The following is a 12,763-nucleotide window of genomic DNA, read 5'->3' as shown; positions in this document are numbered from 1 at the left end:
TCCATTTACACGTTCTGCACGAGCATCATGGATTCGGGATGGGATTCTCATTCCTGTCAAGGTTACCCAGTCTTTTTATGATCCACACAGTCTAATGCCTTGGCATAATCAATAGACCACAAGTAAACCTCTTTCATATTGTCTGCTACCACTGTAGCATCTGTCTATCACTGCTTAATAGATGAGGGAACTGAGGCTTGGAGAGACTAAGTGATTTTTCTCTGATATATATTTACGAATTGGGCAGCCGGGATTAAAATGTAAACCTTTGTCCTGGAAATTCTCTTAAAAACCTGGTTAGACCAGAGGATGCACAGTGGTGAAGAGGGAAACAGGAATCCAGAACAGATGGCCCCTCAGGACCAAGGACCAGTGATGAGAGTGGCGATATTGGGAGGGATGAGGTAAGGGGGCGTAGAAAGGGGGAACCGATTACAAGGATCTACATAGACCCTCCTCCCTGGGGGATGGGCAGCAGAAAAATGGATGAAGAAAGACCCTGGGCAGTGTAAGATATGATAAAATAATAATTTATAAAGGGTTCATGAGGGAGGGGGAAGTGGGGAGAGAGCGGGCAGGGAATGAGGAGCTGATTCCAGGAGCCCAAGTAGAAAGTGAGAGTTTTGAGAATGATGAGGGCAACGAATGTATAAATATGCTTTACACAAGTGATGTATGTATGGATTGTGATAAGAGTTGTATGAACCCCAATAAAATGATTAAAAAATAAAGGAAAAATAGAGGCATACTTAGGGGCCCTAATACATCATATAAATACACTTTCAAACATATAAAATGCATAAACAACAGAAGACTGAACCTTTTGATAATAAATATCTATATGTATCAAATGACTTCAATAAAGGAGTAAAAATAGAAAAAAATGAAAAGTTTCAAAGGTAGGGTTACTTTGAAGCTCTCAAGCGGAGAGTTCAGCTTCCTTTACTTGCCTGGTCCAGTTCCAGAAGTTGAGGGACAGGAAGAGGAAGCAACAGCCCAGCAAGTCACATGCCACCATCAGGGAATGCTCGCTCCTGTAAGATGCCTCCGAATCACCAGCACGCCACATACCCCCTAAAGTCAGTAGTAACCTCACTCACCGCCGTCGAGTTGAGCCCAGCTCCTGTTGATCTTATTGCACGGCGTGGTACAGCTGCCGTGAGTTCCCAAGCTGGTAGCACTTTATGGGAGTAGAAAGCCCTGTCTTTCTCCTAAGGAGCCATGGGTGGTTTCTAACTGCTGACCTTGCACTTCTTAGCCCCATGTGTAACCACTATGCCATTAGGTCTCCTTCCAGTAGCCAAGCTGAGCGTTTTTAACTCAAAGTATGAGAATCTGGCAGAGGAATTGCTCTACTTGCGCTTCATGACCATTTTAATCCCGGCTTATGGCCTCCGAACATCTGCTGACCATGCTAAGTGAGAGACCGGAGGGCCAGAGGCTGGAAAATGAGCTATTTTCTCGGCTATCAATTTTGTTTTGTTCAAATCCAAGAGGAAGTCTGACTTATCTTCCTATTTTGTCTGTAGGAGAAAAACATGGTAATCCAGGGCTGTTAGAGATGGAGTGAAAGAACCTGCCGCCAGCCAAGCTACACTGCAAAATCAAGTGGGTCAGTGAGTTATCTTTCTAAAGAAATAGTCTTCTTTGTAATTATAAACTATCCTAATAAAACTACACTCAATCATACAGGCTTCAGGAACCTTTTGACTGCACCTATAGTTTAGGTCTGAAAATGTGAGCACTTGAACCACGGGAGAAGGGCAGTGGGAAGGGATGCGACTGTCGGGTATTGGAGCTACAAAGAGTAACCTCGAGCACAGGCGGTCACTCAGGTTTCCTTTAGACACAGACTTGAAGCCCTCACTGAGAAGGGGACCTGGACAGGTGGACTTGGCACTGGACGGAGGCAAGTTACGTCCTGGGGATTCTGAGTTTATGATGCCTGTGGGCATTCATGTTGAGAATAGGCACAGCAAACAGAAAATGTAGGAATAAATGCTAAAAATGCAGGTTAATTTTTTTCTCCTCTCCCGTCTCTTTTATATATAATTGTAGCTACTCTGTAAAGTTGTTTTCTGTAAATAGAGGCTGTTTGAATTTCCTCCAAACAAACCACTCTTTTGACTGCATGTCTCATTTTACTTACCTTTGTTTTAACCTTAGGTCACCAGCAGGAAGCATTGTTATTAACTAAATTAACTCTTCTCAAAAGATAAACAGAGGAATGATATTGCTTTAATGCTACAGCCCTTGGGTAAAGATATTTTACACTTCATCAGTATTTAAGAAATATTCGTTGAAATCTGTTACCCCCAAATAAATTTAGAAATTGTGCTTAGTCAGAAGAGTTCATTCAAGCCCATACCGGACTTCCATAATCTCATCAGGTAATTTGTTGACTTTCACAGTATCTTTAACATTGCTGTAGTAATATTCCCAGCAGCAATATAGGACCCCAAATGCCATAAAGTTGAATAGCTCAACACAGGATTCGCACCCCAATGCTCATGTTCCTTCTTCCCCACTACGAGGCAGGATGCTGCCACGGGAGCTCTACCACATAAGATAGGTAGATGGACAGACTGCTTGAAGAGTTACCTGCTGGCTAAAACGGAAGCAAAGAGTGACACTTCACTGAGTGATGAACATTTTATTTCAAAAAGCAGAATATTTAATAGAGCACTATCTGAGAAAATAATTAGAATACTGTAATTAAATGAATTTCATATTTTGAATCTAATCCAGATAGATTGAACATTTCAAACACGAGTTCACTCAAATTTTATTTAAATACAATTCAATTTCATTGGGACTTTCAAGAGATAAATTCTTTCGTACAAACCAACACCCTTCTTTTGCAAGTTTTCATTAATTTTTCAAATGTTTAGACCTTCAACATATAAGTACAAGGGTTTTCTCTTAACTTTGAAAACATGTACTACATTTTAACACATTCTTAGAAGGTCATATAAGCCAAGAATAGTCCACTTTCATTTTTTAACAAGACAAAACCAAGTTTGATACAAAAATGAATCAGGTTATTTAGAAATCTTGTTTCATTTATGTAGAATACACTCTGTGATTAAAAAACAGATTCTTCCTTCCAAGTTAGAATTGCTTCCCATCCCCCTAAAAAAGGAAAACAGAACAAATCGTAGAATCCAAATGTGATTCATTAGTCATGACTGGATTAAAATATTTACTTTTATAGACTATAACTTTAAACATCTGATCTTTTTGTTTTATTCTGTTTCTGAGCATGTGACTTGTTTCAAAGGAAAAGTGTTTTAAATATATATTTTTTACTTCTTCCAAAATATTACCTTCTACTACAATAAATGGGCCAACCCTGTTAGCATCCAAGGCCTACATTTCTACTCACGTGGCCTTTAAACATCCTGGTCGTATGCGGGTACCTTCCATCATACCTCGTGGGAGCAGGAAGGTCCAGATTTACTCGGGGATCACTCTCCATTCAGCAGCTAAGTGAATGGCAATGGTCAGGAGTAGTTAGACAGACGTTGTTCTCCTAAGCTCTACAAGTGAGTGTTACCTTTCATCTAAGAGCTTCATCTTCTTTAAACTTTATACTGCTCTGTCTACTATGTTTAAAAGAGGTTGAGTCAAAACTCAAGTATCCACCCCCACACAGAAGAAACTGTCTACCATGTAAAAGGTAACATTCATTATTCAATATTTTAATGTAACACAGAACTTGCTGTTAAAAATTCCATATATATATTATATCTTACTTGATGCTGTCAAAAATATGCGTAGCATGTCTTTTCTGACTTCAAAACTATCAAAGTGGATTTTTAAAATATCTACTTTTCAAACCCCAAGAGTAGTGTACTTGAAGGGCATGCACATCAGTAATCTAAAAAATTAGTTTCAGAAAGTAACATTTGATTCATAATTGAATGTTCACTATTGGTACCAATGAATCCAATTGGGGGAAATTTTGAGCAACTATTATTAGCACAACTGTAGCTGTATAGCTACATCGAGGTGAAACTGTGTCCCATTATTTTCATTATTGGCAGGTTGCTACATTGATCTAAGCTCACTGTCAATTCAACAGCTCTTCCCAGCACAGATTGTTCAGAATGACTCACAAACTGGTGCTGTCTTCAAACTCTATACTATAAAAGGTAGCCAAGAAATGTTTGCATGTTGTGCCGAACATAAAATAATTTGTGGTTTCCAAATATGTTTTTAACACAAAGTTTGCCTGCCCACTGTAGAATTTTGTCAATTCTTATGGAAATATTTATTACCTGTAATCCTTGTGTCAGTGATGTAGTTCTCACTGCTTTGAGATTGCTTTTGGTCTAGCTTACTGTTCCGCCACATAGCTGCCCCACAAACACCCTTCATTCTTGGTCTAGGACCCATGATTGCTGTGCTGAATTTGCAACTGTAAGGATAATATTCTTGGGAATGCTAAATTGTTTCTTAATTTTGTTGAAAAGCATTTTATTTTTAAAGCAATTAAACTTATTGTTGATTGATATTTACCACCCAATGTTCCCGGAACACTAAAAGAATACATTTCATACCTAATCTCCCACTATTACTGCATTGCTTGCAAGTAGCTCTTTGATATAAATGCATTCAGCTGAGTTTTCAAACCAAAGAACTAAAATTATAGCAATTTCACTTGAAATCCATAAATCCATGCACAGAATTGTGTTCAACAGAATCACTAAATGCTGCTTGTTATTCAAAGATGAATGAATCAATAGAAAAATAGAACTGATAAATCATTAGCACTTTAATGCAGAGTGGAGAGGGAAAACTAATAAATCATGCATTTCAAGCACTCGTTTTCCTTATGGCATGTTTGAAAACATAAAACATGCAACGATGAGATGCAGGTCAATATGAAGGAAGAACCATACCAGGAATTTTCAGAAAAGTGTTCCATTTCACACCGTAGGCTTTTAAGGGAACAGGATGAAAAGGACCATTCCATGGTTTCTTTCAACAGAGAAAGTAACCGTGTCATCAACACCTGAACTCCGAGCCAGACCCTCATTTCCAAAGAAACATCTGGAAGGGGTCAGGGAAGGGGTGCTGGGGCGCAGGGGAAGTCTAATTGCATGCGTAATTTGCATCAGTCAGCTCAATTTTATCACAGGTACCAATGTAATACTCGAAGGAACCGATACAATCGCTTCCATCCTTCAAGTGTATTTAATTGATCCATTAAAAATTTCAGGGATCTATGTTTATGCATGACCAGAACAGTAAAAGACTGGCTGTTGTGCTCTGATTGTATTTTATGGCTATTGTCTGTAAATGGGAAACATTTAATTATAACTAATGGATAATTTACCCTCTTCAAAGTTTTACTTATCACCAAACAAATAATAAAAACCATAAAATTGTTCCATAATGCTTAATTAAATATGCGTTAAACCATTTTTCTCCAGCAACTTTTCTTGAATCTTTGGTGGGAAACACAGTTTATTAGGCACATAGTTTAAAACATCTATTTGGTTACTGTTGTGATTATAAATTTTCTTCTAGCGTCACATGCAGAAATGAACAAGGCTCGTCATGTTTCCACACTTTACTGCAAAGTAACATGTTTTCTCTTGTTTCTGGATTAAAAACAACAACAACCAAACAACAACAGAAAACACTCTCTATTTTTCAGCACATGAAGACTTAATGCTGGGCATTTTAAAGTCCATCAAGATGCCCAAGAAAAGACTACATATAGCAAGCTTTCATAGACATCTATTAATAAAAGCCTGGAATTAAACATCTCTCCTCCAGTCACAGGTCAAAGATCATTGAGCTGTTGTTTGATTCTAAGAGAGAAAAGTGTAGCGATCTGGGATTACAATCATTGTAGCATTACTGATTAGTGCTGATTAATAACTGGAATCACATTGAAAAAATTACATTCTCCATCCTTTTTAAAAAAATTTTTAAAGTTTCCCACACACTGATAAATGGCAACTGGGGAAGCATGGGTGGAAGACATAAAATCTATGGGAATGCATGCAACAAAAATATGCAGTATCACTTAATGTAAACATCTGCTTTCTTCATGCAAAGATACCTATAAAAACAGATTCAATAAGTCTTTTAATAGCTGAACTTTACATGAGCTCAGTAACAAAAACTATTAAAGCAATTCCATGACTTTCCATGAGCGGGGACTTGAAATGGTTCAAAGATTTCCAGCATAAGTGCTCCATGGCCCAATTATGCTGATTCGCATTCTGAGAGAGAAACTACACAGGATTATTCCTTGCTGCGGGTGCTTGTTCTTTTGACAAGAGAGCAGAATAACCCGGTTTTGGGAGGAGGGCCCATCAGCATTGGGGCTTGGTTTTTGTGAGTAATTTTGATCTAAGGGAAAAGAGAGAGAGAGAGAGAGAGAGAGAATAAAATAAAACCCAGACACAATGCAAATTTTCAAGAATCTCTTTAAAAGTCGCTAATATTTCATGAGTTGCAGCAACATAACTAGTGTAAAATATAGTTCCATGATTTCTACCTTGATAACTAGCTTTAGTAGAGCTAAAGATATGCATTTAAACCATACCCTAATAATCAGTGTACTCATAAAAGAACCCTGAAATTACCTGGAGTCAGAATTAAATTGCATAGTACCTCTAAACATACTCAATGCCCCTGAGCGAGGCCACAGGAGTACCTAGCATAGTTTCTTGACTATTCGTTCTATATCGTTGAGTTAAGGCAGGAAATGAGGCTCTCTTACAGTGTTCCTTACAGTATTCCGAGTCCCAATACCAAGTTGTACTTGGTATCAAGGTAAGTCTTATTTATCTTGCTAATCAGATTGTTTCTCTCTTTCAGCATGAACTGCAAGGCTTAATATCAAAACAATCATTAGGAATGAAAGTCAAAAGTTAACATGAATAAAAGGTCAAAAATGAGGACCTAGCTTTCTAATTTGATAATTAATTGGTAATAGAATAGAATCAAATATTGAAAAGCCTGCTTAAAACACTTTGAGAGACTGTTCTAACGCTACTCGTTTTGATTTCTTTGATATAAAACTACGAATCACCTTAAATGAGACAACCTTAAAGTAGATTATGTCTGCAATTTTCTCTAATTCAAGTCTAAATTAGAGAAGACATTTTATGAATATATGCTATGCTCAAAGCTAATTGAAAGCAATTATCAAAGTGGCATTTTGTCTGTGACTTTAAGATACATTGTAAGATAATAAATGATTCTCATTATGTAATAAAAAGGTCAGATCTTGCCTGTGGGCTAGTAATGCTAAGAGTTTTTCAAAAGCAATCTGAGACATATTCTTTAGTGAACTGCGACTAATACAGGAACCATCGCTTATTAAATATCAGTTGTCACCTGCACAGGACCAGCATTTGAGATGAGTATTTCTTTCAAAAAGATACACCACCTCATTAAAAACGGCAAAAAATATATCTCTTAAAGTGCATACCTGACATTTCAAGTTAAAATGAATATCCTTCACTTGTCATTCACTAATAGCAATGAAACCAAACCAAAAAAAGCCTGTCACGTGAATGGGATCATTAAATTCGGCACTGGGGCTTTTGGGGAATGGAGATTTACTTCACAGTCTAGAAAGACAGAAGAATGTGGAATATCTTGAAAGGATGAACAACTTTATTTAACTCTGTTGGAATCAGGTTATTCAGAAAGGATTCAATGTTCTTTTCTTGACTATAAAATAAATTGCATCTGTAAGAGGCCACCAGGCCAAACCAACCCCAAACTCTCTGAAAATGGTCTTTACCAGATTTTGTTTCCTCAATCATTTGACTTTACATTAATTGTACATTAGCTCCCCTGAATTCTACATTTTGGTAGTATCCAATGTACCATTGCTAAGTCATTTCCTCACTTGTCAAATTTACTGAGACCCCACGATGGGTCAGAACTGTACAAAAGACTATGGTTAAAGAGATATTCCATAATCTTGGTACACAAGAAGTTATAGCCTACTGCACAGATAAATTTAACAAGTACATTCAATATAGATGCTGAAATAGAAAGTTAAGCAGAAATCTGCAAACAAAACACAAACCCACTTCCATTGATTTGATTTTGACTCATAGCGTCTGTATGAGTCTGAGGTGGTGGGATTTATGAGAGCAAAGTGAGTCAACTTTCTTCCTCAGAGTGGCCAGTGGGTTTGAACAATCAACCCTGCAATTACTAGTCCAATATTTACCAGACCAGACAACAACATGAGGACACCTTGCCGGGCAGAAAAGCACAAGGTCTATTCAAGGTGAAGTAAGAGTAGACGCATCGAAACCAGTAACTGGTTGAAGAATTAGAACACAGGTTTCTTGTTTCTATTACACCGGCAAGGTTGAAAAGTGTGATGGCTCTCCCTCATAAATTCAATATTTAAATAATAAGAAATTTTACAAGAAATGACCAATAAATTCCATTTATTTGATTTTTGTGTGTGTGCTAAGCATATGCTAAGATATTTTCACATGCAATTCAGAGTTTATCCTTCATTTTGTGTGCTGCCAACAAAAGCCAAACCCCCAAACCAAACTCACTGCCATGAATTCATAGATTCTTAGATTCTACAGCAGAAGGAGGAGCAAGAGAAGAAAAGAATGATGCCGTAGGCTTCCTCCAGATCATTAGGAAGACCAGTGAGGATTTTACGAATAGTGTGTGTCAGGCTCTGGCTGACAGCGTGCCCGAAGAGCCCCTGGGTTTGGAAGCACTCAGAGCAAGGCTGGGAGACAACTGTCCCCTCACGGTAGGGTCAGCCCGAAGGGATAGGACAGGGCAAAGCTTGCAGGACCTTCATTGGCTGACGTGGCACAACTCAAACCACCACCACCAATGAGGTAGGTAGTTTATTGTGCCAACCTGGCTGATAAACACATGTGGGTTAAGTAAAGGGCAGAGGGATAAATGGCTCAGTGAGCCTCGCCTTTCTAGTTCTGGGGTCTCTTGCTTTCTGATGGTCGGACCAGGGTGCAGCTGCCTTAGCCAGTTCCCTGCTTCAGCTGGCAAGGCTCACTTCAGGCAAGACTTCTCTGAGGAGAAGCCACATGGACCTCCCCCGATGCAGCCCTGCGTGCTGGAGCAGCCGTGTGGAGACCCCTGCCAGTGCTAAGATGCTTACACATTCACTGATTCGGCTTTCCTCCTGCAGTCGGTGTCGTAGTGTGTGTTTTGTGGGGTGGAGGAGTACTTTGTGGATTGGTATTGGACATATGGGTTATGGGTTGATGTTGGACTTGTGGGCTTGGGCAGCACTTAACCTTTATATAAAACTCTCTCTTATACATGAGTTTCTGTATAAAGATTTGTTTCTTTAAAGTACCCAGACTAATATAACCAACAGCAATAAAATGTTACTAATACACATTAATAATCTGAGTGTGGAATGCACCTGGTATGAATCTCAAAAAATTAGAAGTCATCAAAAATGAAAAGGAGCATATGAAAATTAATATCCTACACATTCCTGAGCTAAAATGGAATGGTATGGACCATTTTCATTAGATAAACATAATGTCAACTCGGCCAGAAATGACAAACTGAAGGGAAATGATGTCACATGCATCATGGAAAGAACACTTCAGGACGCATCCTGAAGGACTACAGTGTCAGTCCTATGGTAATATCCGTATGCCGATAAGGAAGAAAGTGAAAATAAGTATTATTCAAGTTTTATAAATTATAATAGTATAAGTTTAATTATACAGCAACAACTAATGCCAGAGAGAAAGCAATTTACCAACTTTCAGAGTCTGAAGTTGATCAAACATGCACTCAAGATGCCCTGATAAATGGCTGTGATTGGAATGTGAAAGTTGGAAACAAGGTAGATGGCTGGAATATACAATTCTAGGGATAGAACCGACACTAGCAATATCTCCTTATAAAGTTTTGCAAGACCCATAAACTTGATCATTGCAAATGCCCTTTGAAGCCACATGACTGGCAAATATGCATGCAGACTTCACCAGATGTTATGCACAGGGATCAAGTCAACTATATCCATGTAGAAGCTCAATGTCATCAGTCAGAATAAAGGTAGTGGCTGGATGCAAAACAGATGATCCCTTCCTCATTTGTAAGTTCAAATGAAAACTGAAGAAAATCAAAACACGTCCATGACAGCCAACGTGCAAGTGTAAATATAACCCACCCGAATTTAAAGACCATCTCCAGGATAGACTTGACTCATTGAATACTAATGTCTAAACATAAGATAAATTGTGAGATTATAGCAAGGAAATACACACAAAGAAAGAAAAAGACAATTAAAATCCAGGAGACAAAACACAAAAACTGATGTCACAAGAGGCTATAAAACTCCATCTTGAACACCAAGTAGCTAAAGTGAATGGTAGAAATGATTAAGTAAACGAGATGAAAATGAAGCTTCAAATGACCACTCAAGAAGATAAAGTATTCGGATGAAATGTGAAAAGGTTTGGATGTGAAAAACCAAAATAGAAGAGTGCATTTAGCATTTTATGTCCAGAGAAATTTCAAGAAATAATTTAAGTCTCAAGTTGTAATGTTGAAGAATTTTATGTGCGAAATGTTGAATGAAGTCTGAAGCATCGGATGAAGATGAATTCAGTCACTGCCGGCAAAGATATGCTGGTGTTTAATCATTTCAGAAGGTAGCATATGATCCACTAGTATTAAAGTAAGACACCTAAGATATACTGGGGGCCTTGGTGAAAATATGGGGCTACAAGAATTGATAAAACACCAGTTTCAACAAGTGGACACTAAGCTGAAAGCACTTACTCATCGATACCAAGAAATTTGAAATGTGGGAACTACAGAGCAATAGCATTAATATCACACATAAGTAAAATATGCTAAAGAGAATCCAGAAATCCTTGCAACAGGGCCATGCCAGGAATTCAATCCTGATTCTACACAGATTTTGAACAAAGGATCCCGCTGCTCATGTGCTAAGTATCTCGGCTGAAAGCAGAGAATACCAGAAAAATGTTTATCTGTGTTTCACTGACGTTGAAAACACATTTGACTATATAGATTATAATAAATTACAAATCACATTGCTAAAAATGGCAATTCCAGAACATGTAAGAGTTCACCTGCACAACCTGTTCATGGATCTAGAGCACAGGTTCGTAGCCTACCACCCCCTTTTCAGGAAAAAAAAAATTCTCAGCGCTTCCTGGCAATTGAACATGTGTGTACTATAATCCTCAACAATTCAGGATAAAGTACGGGCATTTGCTTTTGCAGCCATTCCCCATAACCTCAGTGCTCTCCCAACCCCCTGCCCACACCGCGGAATCGTGTCATCCACGTTGGGAAACACTGATGCACTCATGCACGGGGGCTCCGCTGCTGGACAAGGCCTCTGCCTGCTGAGCAGAGGGTCTCTGACAAGGAGGAAGCCTCTCCAGGAGACAGCTCACGGCAGACGCCGCAACAATGGGCGCAAACATGGCAGCAGCCGGGACTGTGGGGCAGCACCGGCAGGGTTTCCTTAAGCTGCACTGATCCATTTGATGGCACCTAGCCAACAACAACGTGAGCTACAAGATGGAGAAAACGAAAGTCAGTTTTGGGGGCATATCATTGATACACGGTGCGCTACCCTTCAGATTTGTTCTGTGAAAATTCTGAATTAAGATGTATAAATTGTCAATTTGTTCGATATCGCAACTATTTACTTTTGGCTTAAACGTGTAATCTTTCAATTGCTTCTTATTGCTTGGCTGGAAATAAGCTTAAGGCTGTTGTTAGATGATATTTTGGTAGCATTTGCTTTTAAAAATATATCCTTTCTGTGCCTGACCAAATATTCTTACTTCATCTCTTTAAAAGTTTATCACTGTGTTTATTCAGCTATTCTAGTAAATGGGTATTTTAGAACCAATTAAAGTCCATAAAGCATAGTTGTCATTGTCAGATGGCCATCGTGCAGGTTCTGAACTAGAGCTGTCCTGTGTCCAACAGAAGGAAACGCCTCCTGGTTTGTACCGTGCTCACGATTGTTCTTCTGTGTGAGCTCACTGTTGCAGCCACTGGGTCAATCCATCTTGTCATGGGCCTTCCTCTTTCACATCCCCCTCCCCCCCTTAACCAAGCATGATGTCCTTCTCCTGGGACTGGTCACTCCTGACATCATGGCAAAACACGAGACAAAGTCTTGCCATCCTTGCCTCTAAGGAGCATTCTGGCTGTCCTTCTGCCAAGTACACTTTAATGAATAGAAGATGATCATGGAGAGCTTAATTTAGCAATTATCCGGAATATTAAATGTTACCTAGTCTGATCCTGAAATAAGATTGTCTCAATCCAATAATGGAAATCATTTTGAATTCAGGTTTGTAGCTGAGCCACATGACAGCAAGAATAAAGTGTAAATTAATTTTCCAAGTCCATAACAGCCCCAAAGTAAAACAGCACAGTATACCAATTTTCTAAAATCCATTCGACTGCTTAATGTTAAGGTCTTGGATTTAACACCAAATTCATAGTAGTCATTGTGAAAATTCAAGATAAATCTTTACAAGGGGTTTGAGAGGTTTAGTTACTGATTAATTTCACAGGAGTTTTAAAATGCATAGTAATGAGAAATGAAAAACGCCAGGCAACTATTCGCATTTGATTTTGAAACATCTTTAAGCTATAAAGTATGCTCTCTTTTAAAAAATTTATGATTGTTAATTGGTTACTGGGAAGGTCAAAACATTTAAAAACCATTCTTATTTGATACATGTGTCTGCAAATAAATTATACTCAC

At 38.5% G+C, this 12,763-nt stretch overlaps 1 protein-coding gene across 6 annotated transcripts in view; it reads right to left on the bottom strand.

Moving 5' to 3' along the window:
• Positions 1 to 6,261: 6,261 nt before the first annotated feature.
• The window catches only part of DGKB (diacylglycerol kinase beta), a 712,573-nt gene continuing 706,071 nt past the window's right edge, over positions 6,262 to 12,763 (bottom strand). For all 6 annotated transcript variants that reach the window (XM_075558344.1, XM_075558345.1, XM_075558348.1 and 3 more), the window contains one exon: positions 6,262 to 6,369. In XM_075558344.1, coding sequence (XP_075414459.1) covers positions 6,262 to 6,369 — 108 coding nt within the window. The remainder of the gene's footprint in view (positions 6,370 to 12,763) is intronic.

The sequence above is a fragment of the Tenrec ecaudatus genome, chromosome 9 (assembly GCF_050624435.1).
Source record: "Tenrec ecaudatus isolate mTenEca1 chromosome 9, mTenEca1.hap1, whole genome shotgun sequence".
Taxonomy (NCBI): Eukaryota; Metazoa; Chordata; class Mammalia; order Afrosoricida; family Tenrecidae; genus Tenrec; species Tenrec ecaudatus.
This window is presented reverse-complemented; position numbering and strand designations above follow the sequence as displayed.